This window comes from Theobroma cacao, chromosome 4 (genome assembly GCF_053813885.1).
Source record: "Theobroma cacao isolate CCN51 chromosome 4, ASM5381388v1, whole genome shotgun sequence".
In the NCBI taxonomy this organism is placed as follows: domain Eukaryota; kingdom Viridiplantae; phylum Streptophyta; class Magnoliopsida; order Malvales; family Malvaceae; genus Theobroma; species Theobroma cacao.
The window spans coordinates 36,989,853-37,000,549 of NC_142642.1; the positions used below are offsets into that span (position 1 = coordinate 36,989,853).

General features: G+C 35.2%; 2 protein-coding genes across 2 annotated transcripts; both read right to left on the reverse strand.

Annotated features, from left to right (window-relative positions):
• Positions 1-808: 808 nt before the first annotated feature.
• On the reverse strand, positions 809-4,576 carry LOC18602978 (uncharacterized). The gene is made up of 10 exons (XM_007034683.3): positions 4,404-4,576; positions 4,175-4,269; positions 3,988-4,052; positions 3,786-3,829; positions 3,515-3,592; positions 2,823-2,864; positions 2,277-2,430; positions 1,428-1,577; positions 1,180-1,239; positions 809-1,096 (listed from the first exon to the last, which is right to left on the reverse strand). Exons 1-10 carry the CDS (start codon positions 4,553-4,555, stop codon positions 986-988), a joined length of 951 nt encoding a protein of 316 aa, XP_007034745.3. The 5' UTR covers positions 4,556-4,576; the 3' UTR covers positions 809-985.
• A 652-nt stretch (positions 4,577-5,228) lies between these two features.
• On the reverse strand, positions 5,229-9,215 carry LOC18602979 (Survival protein SurE-like phosphatase/nucleotidase). The gene is made up of 10 exons (XM_007034685.3): positions 8,987-9,215; positions 8,642-8,736; positions 8,351-8,415; positions 8,024-8,067; positions 7,769-7,846; positions 7,494-7,647; positions 6,215-6,391; positions 5,812-5,871; positions 5,598-5,727; positions 5,229-5,461 (listed from the first exon to the last, which is right to left on the reverse strand). Exons 1-9 carry the CDS (start codon positions 9,130-9,132, stop codon positions 5,617-5,619), a joined length of 930 nt encoding a protein of 309 aa, XP_007034747.3. The 5' UTR covers positions 9,133-9,215; the 3' UTR covers positions 5,229-5,461; positions 5,598-5,616.
• Positions 9,216-10,697: the final 1,482 nt, after the last annotated feature.

Genomic DNA, 10,697 nt, shown 5'->3' on the forward strand with positions numbered 1-10,697 from the left:
TTTGGCAAATAAATCAGCTGCTTAGTGGGAGTGCAACAGCCATAAGCACCCAAAAATAAAATGATTTACTAAAAGTAAATGTTTATTTTCTGTCTCATCTGATTTCTGGTTCAGAGCATAAGTCTGACAGAATAAGAAAACTTGGGAGCACTGACAACTATTCATTAAATAGGAGACGTGAATAAGTCCAAACAAGCACGACAGCGAATTTCAAACTGATTCCATAGATGCTTAATGGATTAAATGATGTTTTCCCATAATTTTACAGCACCATTAAAGGTTTTTTGTCTTTTGTGTTCTTACTGGGGAAGAAGAGTAATTATTCTAAAATGCCAGCAGTATATTAGTTAAGACTAATGCCAAGGAGGAATCTAGGAGATCATTTTTAGCAACTGTTTCAGCCCTGGAAGCTCATTTAATCAGCCTAGAAGTAGTGCAGAACTTATCATTTTTCCATAAACCAAGGCAGATAACAATGCAGCATCGTTGCTTATAATTCTCCTCCAAAACTGGAGGTGATGACATAAACAACTCAGCTATCCATTAAAAACCATATCACACCTGTGTAATGCATTATCAACACCTTTTTTGCATAATCAAAGGAATTTCTAAGAGTTCCAAATTGCTTGGGGCATAAGTCTGGTCAGGCAATGATGTCAATTTCTCCCATTGGCTCGTAAAGCTATCATACGTGTAAGTACAACCGCAAGTATCTTTACGAAGTAGCATGCTTGCTTTGAACGTATAAAACTTATCCATATCAATGTAATTATTGCTATCCTGAACGGAGATTACGAATAGAAAATGATTTAATAAAGTTTAGCATTGTTCGCTTTTCATTTTCTGAAGCTTACAAGGCGAGGATTAGGACATCAACTGAGACATGAAACAAGTACAGGACAATGGAATTGAGAATTGAAGCATTATGAAGTTTAAAAAGCTAACATATTGAAGTAATTAGTCATTATCATTCATTCCTCAAGCCTTAATCGTCCCTGTAACGCATTTGCTGAGCCACTTTTGGGAGCCAATCTTTAAAGTATGCTTGGCAATCATTGTCTGGATGAGTGAGGGCACCAAGAGGAGTGATGGTTATCTGAAATGTAATTTAACCATCAATGAAAAATCAGGAGGTACTATCTGTTTTTGATCAATTCTATGAAGTGAAGTAATACATACGTATCCTTCCTGAAGACACTTTTGATCTGATTCATCGTTGTCAACTTTGAATCCCCTCAACTGTATGAATTGAAAAAGAGAACCGGTTATGGAGAAACTCTCAATCATGGAAAAATATTAAAAGAGCCAATGTTCATTCAAGTAAGACTTTAGAGGATGGCATACTGAATTCTCAGTTTTGATTGCGTCTCGGGGTCTCAATGTTTACAGATATTATAATTGCGTAAATAATATGGGAAGGAACTCACTTCTCTACAGAATAGAAGGTTCTCTTGCGATATAGATGATGCATCAGTTTCCGACACTGTTGATAATGATTTTCCTCCTTGAACACTAGAAGTAATTTGCCTCCATCCTATCTTCAGCATACTTTTACCCTGTTTAGTGAGTTTATACCCCTTTTGGAGGCAAGATGAAACAAGTCAAGGAATATCATCATCACATTGTGAACGATGAAATGGCAACATCCTCAAGATAAAACTAGATGTATCATTTGATTTCGTTATTAGAAAGATCCAAGATGCATGATTTTTAACTCCTTTAGGATGATAAGGTTTGAAAATTAACCTTCACTAATCAAAATTTTAAGTTATTGGATCACCTTCCCAGCTATGTCATCTAGTTTCCTGCTGGCTGCTGCCACTTGAAATGCAGGGTAACTGATGGCACAGCAGCGTTAACTCACCTCATGGCTAGTTCACAAATTTTTATTACCTATATGGGTTGAAACTATTTTTGCAGAAAACTGAAAACCTTCTTTGAGGAAAAAACATAAGCTTGAGATCTTAGAAAACCAATCAATTCACACATATATAAGCTGGTAAAGGAAAGAACCATATATAAAATGCATGCACTGAAAATTGCAAAACTTCAGAACTTGCTGAAACTTTCCAGGAAGGGCAAGAAGATGAATATATGAAGGCAAGCTTGTAAGCAAGATGGAATTCAGAGGAAAGCAGTGTGATGTAGGATTTTAAGACATGGCAGAGAACAATTTGATGAAGGATGTTGCCAAATGGGCTGAAATACTGAGAACATTACCTTTACTTGATAAGAATAGTGGCATGAAATAAACCAGTCAGTAATAAGAAATTTACCTTATGATTAGCAAGATCTCTTGGCAGGTCTATATTCAAAAAGAATCCTTGAGGATAAGCCTGATTCTTGATCTCAACTAGTATTGCGCTGATTATTGGCAAGCAAGTCTTCGCAGCAGATGCATGGTCTTGAGTCTTGGCTTTAGCATCAAGCCTTGAGTACCCAAAATAGCAATATTTAGTGGAAGAAAAGAAAAAGTTAACGAAATTCTACCAGAACTAGCCATATTTAGCTCATTGTAATACTGAGATAGAAAGAGAGTGGGAGTTAGAATGCTAATGAAAAAGTTTTAGGTAAAATGTAGAGTGGTCTAAACTCTGTTAGCTGTAACCAACATTTATGAGAAGCTTTAGCTGTTTGAGAAGGCAAGACTTTTGCCAGAACCAAGCTACCCTATTAGTTATGTCATCACTGATCTGGGGGGCAAAAGTTTGGTCATGATTACTCTGGCCAGTATTTGGTCCACGAAAAATCAGATTTCTCGTATCTCATCCAATTCAAAAAAGTAAATAGAATTAACAGAGAAGGAAAGAAGTTAGTCCAACCTTAGCATCTTCTCCAATTGCTCTGAATTAAGCCCACCGTAACTACAACAGAAAAGGACACAAGGATCTTAAATCATCACTGATAAAGATTAATTTAGAGTGTATTGTAGAAAAATAAAGATGAAAAAAGAAAACTAGTAAAGATTAATTTGGTGGCATAATTCTGAAGCAGTTGGAGTTACATTGCACCAGGTTCGATCATGATTACTCTATCAATTACTTGATCCATGAAAATCTTATCTCTCATCTCATCCCAAATTCAAGGTAAGAAGGATATACATAAAAGGAAACTAGCAGAACCTTGGCAGCTTCTCCTCCTCCTTTACCACCATAACTACAATAGGAAAGGACACAAGGAACTTAAATAATCACTAGCAAAAGATTTAGATTTTAGAACGTATAGGAGGACATATTGGAAAGGATTTCCAGTCTTGGGCTTTAATTTGGCGGCATAATTGTGAAGGTATCACATGGAAGTTGAACCAAGACCATATATGTTAAATCGTTAACACTCATAAATAAACCAACTATGAAGAGAACCAGTGGAATAGGTCTTCGCATCAGGATTGATAACGTATTCTGAGAATTGGCAACCATAGCTTGGCCTCTGCTGATACACTGAACTAAATTTTAACTTTGCACAGAATATTCTTTCTAATCCGGTAACATAAAAGCAAGATATGCCTGCATACTAATCATATGATATCGAGACGGCTGGTACACCGTTTAGGAAGGCCTCTCGAGCAGCAGCAGCCGTACCAGAATAAACACTGCAATTTGAGTGATGAAACTTGGTAAGTATTGTCATGAAGAAAAGCCTGCCAGACAACTAAATCAACAACATATTTGACAGAACCAAATCTGGAACACAGCTGTTTTAACAGCTACTACTAGGGAAAAGTTAGTTCAATAAAATATAACAGATAACCACATGAAAATTCAATAACAGAACATATTACTGACATGTGGTAACCACAGTTGCTGCCCTGATTAATGCCACTGATAACCTGTCCAACAAAATTAGACATGCATTACAACAACTCGCAAGATTACTGAACTAACTTTAACGAAGTTTTAGTAAATTTGTGTTTTTGATAACGCTAGCAAGAATTTTCTGAAGGGTATCGTCGTCTTTCATAACGACATATGAAATCCTGGGAAGTACCAAATCAGGAACTGAAGGAAAGAGCACTGAGGAGACACCCAAAGATGCACAATCAGCCGGAGTTCCTGAAAAATGCAAGCAAACACCTCAAGTGTTAACACCGTACGTCCCCTCTGTTAGTTCAAACTCCAAAAAAGAAACATAAATTTATCCATGAAGTAGATTTCATGGGGATCATGCATCAAACCAGAAACCACAAAAGCTGTTGCTCCATGCATATCTACTTGCTTGACAGAAAGTGGTCGGCGCCATGTAATACTATGACCAACGGCTGACATTTCCCTGCAGTTGTTGCAATAACATCATTAACAGAGAATTATTACTACACTACCACAATAGTACTACTCTCAAAATTGTAAAATATAAATAAATTTGACAATATTTTCCAAGAAAATTAGCATGCATGCGTTACGTACCGTTGAGGGGCGCAGACAAGAAGGTTAAATTGATGGGTGGAAACGAGGACGCTAACCAAGGCTTTCAAGCCTGGTGCCTCAATTCCATCGTCATTGGTGATCAAGATAGTTGGCCTCTGCTCAAAGCTGTTAGAAGAATCAAGCTTTTCCATCTTTATACGGACAAGACAAATATTTCATATGTTATTTCACTGTCTCTGCTTCACGCCTTCACCTCTAAATTCTTACAGAATTTATAGGCAAAGTTGGCTTTGTTTAAGACACGCTAATTTTCTTGGAGTGAACGTCCACGGTTATTAATTTCTTTTTCATTCTTTTGCTACTGATAGTACGTAATCTAACTTTAGAATTTTCTTATATTTAATCCTCTTAAATTGTTAGGCAGCATTAACGGAATTTGAATGAATATCACCATTCACCATCCTATTTTAGTGTTTTCATTTTCATTTTAAAACATTTATAAATCTTAATTTAACTGTGAATAAAAGAATTACGGCCACTTCATAAAAATTTAGATAATTTGTCAGATCCGCCTAAGTTCTACAGCTTTATGGTTAGGGCCGCCGAAGAATTTTAGAGTGAGCCAAGAGTCTACACTGCCTCAGACCTAAAAGTTCAATTTTGGATTGGAATGTACCCTTAAAGTGCATTTGGACTAGGGATTTCATTTGTTAGTTAGGTTAAATGAAATTAATTAGTTAGGTTACAGAGCACTCCCACCAATTAAAATTTATTTCCATTACCAAATTAAGATAGATTTTTAAATGGAGAACAAGTAGGACTTCGGCCGTAATGTAATATGAACAATAATGAAGCCAATGATGGTGATATTAAAACTTCTTTTATTTAGGCTAAAGCCGATTTAAACCAGCTCTTCAATTACCAGGAGGATACATTCATCAACAACGAAATCAAATATTTGAATTTCAATCACATTAGAACTGCTTAGGATTTCAGTGTAAATCCGGAGCATGGAAGGGAGGAGAGGAACCCGGAGAATTACTTCAGGAGCAGTCGAGTTCAAAAGTCCTTCTCCGATCAGCCCCTTAAGCCAGTTCCTGAAATAACCAAAAAGCAACTAGGGGAGATATTACATCTGATTGCACACATTGCCTAATACTGGAATTCTTGCAACAAACATGTAAAACGAGAGAGATAGAACCTATGAGTCATGTTCAGTATTATTTCACTCACCAGAGGGATATCACCCGCATTATAACGCTGATGAAGAGAACCGTTGAACTACACTTGGTAGCCATTCTTTAAAGAAGGAGTGGAAATCAGCCTCTGCCTGAGAGAGGGCTCCAAGAGGAGTAACAGTAATCTGAAATGAAATTTTGAGTATCACGTCAATTACAAGGCTGTTTTAATTAAAAGAATTTGCATCAAGTTGAGCAAAGATACCCACATATCCTTCCTGAAGAAATTGCTTATCTGTATCAGCATCATCAACTTGGGCTCCTCTTACCTACAAAAGATTGACAAGCAATTCCAAAATCAAGCAATTCCAATCAGACTCTCAGATGAGGCATTCCACTCCCAACTTATTCACAACAAGTAACGCAGAACCAGGTTTCAATTTACATGCTTTCGATGACTTTCCTACTTGATAATGTTTACCTTCATACTGGCCATCCGAATAAAAGATTTTAACTATTTCTTCAAGGTAGTCATCTTCTTATGACATTGTTTCATGTGGAAGAAAGCCGAGCAAAACAAAAATGTTCAATGAACATTGCATAATCAGAGGAAAATCAACTTAGCAGAATAGTATGTATACAAACAAATACACCAAGAGAATAAAAGACCACCTCTCTTCTAAACAAGAGATGTCCTCCTGCTTCTGTTGATGTACCAGTTTCTGTCCTTGCAGCCGAATCCGTCTCCATTTCCATTGTGGATAACATCTTTCCTCCTTGCCTTTCAGAAGTAACTTCCCTCCACCCCATTTTGAATATACTTTTACCTTGTCTAGTCAGCTTATATCCCTTTTTGAGAGAGAAGAAACAGCCGAAGTAATCATTAAAACACATCCAGAATAAATGCATGGAAGAATTACTAATATTCATATGATGAAGAAGATGCTAGTAACAACGGTATTGCACAAAAAGCAAATTAATAATCGTTAAGAGATCTTCTACACTAAAATTCAGAACAGGGGGATTAAACCAAAATAAAATCACTTGAGCCAGATAAATTTAAGACATCTAGATAGACAAAGCCACAAGCAGTTGATTGAGGGGGAAAATAATTGAGATATAAAATCAGCCTGCCATGCAAATATGTTAGCTGTGCCCTTCCTTTCCTAATTGAAACGGGAAATGAAACCCTTAATGATTCCATTTACCTAAGTATTTGCTATCGTACATGGTACAGAATTTGTTAAGTTATTTTAATTCATAGAAACTAAGAGAAAATTTTGCATATATTCAGTAAGCAAACAACAACAACATCCATGAACAAGGTTAGAAATTGATAATACAGCAGATTTGGAAGAAACTAAGTGGCAGCAAGAAAGTGGAAAGCCCTAAAGAAAACAAGACAAAGCCAGCCTTTGCCTGCTAAATGTGAGGTCCTTTCAAAAGAAAATTTAAGATGCAACTTTGTTAACCAAGTCCAACAAGTTTTCAAGCTGCAACCACCTGGAGATCGGACATAATAAAGAGAATACTAAATTTAATTGACAAAGCTACGGCACAGCGAAATAAATTTGAGGAATATATGTCCATGTGCGAAGAGCAAGGACGAAGCATGAAGCATTAGAGAAAAGATGGTCAGATAATGTAGAACTCCAGCCTAAAATGCTGGACTGGTGAGATAAAAAAAAAAAGCTGAAGTATAAAAATCAAGACAGATATTGATAAAAGAGAGCATAAATAGCAAAGTGCTTTTTGAGCAAACAGCATTTCTGTCAAATGCTGGCAATAATCAAACACTTTTCACTCTAGCCCTACATAAAACAACTAGCAGATTAACTATATTGGAATTGATAGCCGATTGGTTAGATGCTAAGTATGTAATAGACAGGACTAGATGCACAAAAAGTTTAGGATATTTTGTGCAAATGTTGGAATCTAATATAAAATTTACCTTGTGGTTGGCAACATTTGTCGGCAGATCTATATTCAGAAAGCCTCTAAGAGGATAATTTTTATTCCTAATCTCAGTTAGCATTACACTGAAGATTGGCAAGCAAGCCTCAGCAGCAAGGGTATAGTCATTGACACTGCTGATACCTCCAACCCTGAAATTTCATACCAAGAATAATCACATAGGAAGACCATGGAAGTACTAGAGAACAAACAGCACACTACTTTATAGATACTTTCATACAAGCATATTGTCATGGGCATATATCTACATACCACTCATATGATACAGAGACAGCAGGTATATCATTGAAGAAGGCTTCTCGAGCACCTGCAACAGTGCCAGAATAGACACTGATTCCAATAATAGGCTAAATCAGTCATGCAATTATCAAAAACTGACTTCCCATATAGAATCACTACCTAAGCTGCAGCATTTACAACTATGAAACAAAGACACAGCTAATGGCAATGAAATCATGAGCTAACTAATATATAGAAGGTGTATAGAGGAAAAAAAAGATCACTAACATGTGATAACCACAGTTGCTGCCCATGTTTATGCCACTGATTACCTGAGCATAGAGTAAGGAAAATTAACAACTAGCAACACAATCTAAACTTGATGAACAACAAATTTTAGGGGAAAAAAAGGGCTCAATCTTCTGTGACATGGTCATACGAGTGTTTTGTGTAAAAAAAGCAGTTACCACACCCCATTGTCTCAAAAAAGAAAGGTTTAAATAAAGTTTGACATTGTAGTCAATCCACATAACGTGGAGAACATGATCCAAAGTAGTATAAATTTAACATGCAACATTTCTATAACAGTATAACTCAATATAGCCAGATTACTACCAAATCAGGAACTGAGGGGAAGAGTGCTCCTGAGATACCCAAAGAAGTACAATCTGCTGGAGTTCCTGCAGAGTACATAAAGTATTGAAATTATGTCTAAAAATTGACTAACATCTTTCATTAACACATACTAATATCAAGGTGAACTGAAGATTGTAATGCATTGTTCTACACTTCAGGAATGATCATCCTCAAAATTCTAAACATTTATGAAATTAAAATTGCCACTCAAAGTTATCTGGTAGGAAATAAAAGGTAAGAAAAATAATAATAAAATAAATAAAATCAAACCAGAAACAGCATAAGCTGTTGCTCCATCGATATCTACTTGCTTTACAGAAACAGGGTGACGCCATGTGATACTATGACTAACAGCTGATTTCTCCCTGATAAAAAGAAAAAACAAGGAAAATTTTATACAACAATGACCACGACGATCCCATTAGTTACAGAAACTGCCACTAACTTTCATCGAACAGTTTGAACTGTGATAATAAAAACAGAACAGAACTCAAAATAAAAGTACGATCAGCCCAGTATCTACGCATATACGTACAGATATAACGTATATACATGTATATACTTACACAAATATGTATATATAGAAAAGATTGACAAAATGTAGTGGTAACGTACGAATCAGGGGCACAAACGAGGACGCGAAAACGATTGGAGGAGACGAGGACGCGGACGAGAGCGCGGAGGCCTGGCGCGTCGATTCCGTCGTCGTTTGTGACCATCACGGTCGGCTTCTCATCGTAGCTATTAGTATTATTCTCCATTCCCGTCGTACAAACGAGAGAAAAACGAGTGAGAGAGTGAGAGACGGCGACAAAAGCAAAGATGTTCCAAATTGTTAACTAAATGCTTGTTTTTTTATAGCCGACGGGCCTTTAGAGCGCGAGCGTTTTGTGCACGCTACACGAGGCAAGATTGATAGGGAAGATATGCCCCATTTTAAAATTTGGACCAGTGGGAAATTAAGAATATGCTTATTAGATATTTGTGTTCAAAGTAAGTATTTACGGACACAAAATGAATATTTAAATAATAAAAATCTTTTGTACCTTGATCATTGAAGAGAAAATGATGCAAAACTCTTTATGTTTTTAATTTCTTTTTATTTTTAGTTGGGAAGACCATTTATGTATTTTGTCATATTTATTTAAATTTTTTAATTTTTCAATTTTAAACCGCCATCAATGGTTAAAATAGAAACCTTAATATAAATTTAGGGAGGTTTCGAATATCACTTTTAGGATATTTTAAACTCGAACTCGATTAACCACAATGTTACAAAATTTTAAATTTTGTGAGATGTAAACTTTTCTACTTTTTAAAGTAAGACAATCTTTACCACCTCAACTAATCTACTTTTTATAAACTAAAAATTGAGATATTAATTTATAATAATTAGATTATGGTGCAAACTTAAATATGTAAAATTTTATTAGTAGTAGGTATGGAACTCAAAAGAGAATGAGAAACACTACAAGTCTTTGTCAATTAAACAAATATTTAATAAATTTGGATAATTAATGAATAAACTTTTACCATCGATATTTGATTTTTGATAATATTTTACAATTTTTTGTTGATTTTAATAGAATTTGAATATCTTAATAGCTAATTAGTTTCATATCGGATACTTAAAAAACAACGAATGCTCTACCTATTTATATCTGTAGATTGAAACTAATTTGAAATTAGATTTCAATTGGGCCAAAGATGGTTCATTTCAACGCCCAGTCCATGGTCCAATATGTTAACAAGTTCAAATGTTAAATTTGATAATATATTAAAGTAACAAAAGTTGCAATAGTATCTCAATCAGAAATAGAAAATCGTGGTGACTGTATTTGCTCAATGGCTTGTCTGGGTGTCAGTGTAGGTTGTGGTTTTAGCGAAGAAAACGAAAATGATTTGTATTTAAATTATATAATTAAATAAACTGTTCGATGAATATTTATTGGGTTAGAGTCCAGGTTGTGTAAATCAATTTTTTTTTTCTTGTCGAGGGTTGCCGAGGTTCATGTTTGGAAATTAACTCGAAGACGATGCTAGCCTGTGAGAATGTCAGTTGATTAGCTTTATCCTTAATTAATTAATTAACTATCGATCAAGCCTCTTATTAAAGATTTTTCTTATTTAATTAAAAACATTAGTATTTTGTCTGAACATTGTTGCGAGACAATTTTTCTATTTAAATTATTTTTAACTTAGTATGTTATTTATAAAATTAGTATGAGAAAATTTGAACTTTAAACTTCAACCTTTTTAAGGAGTAACACTCGCTTAAGTTTTAATTGTAATTAAGGCTTTAAATGAAGAGTTGAGAAACTTTTGA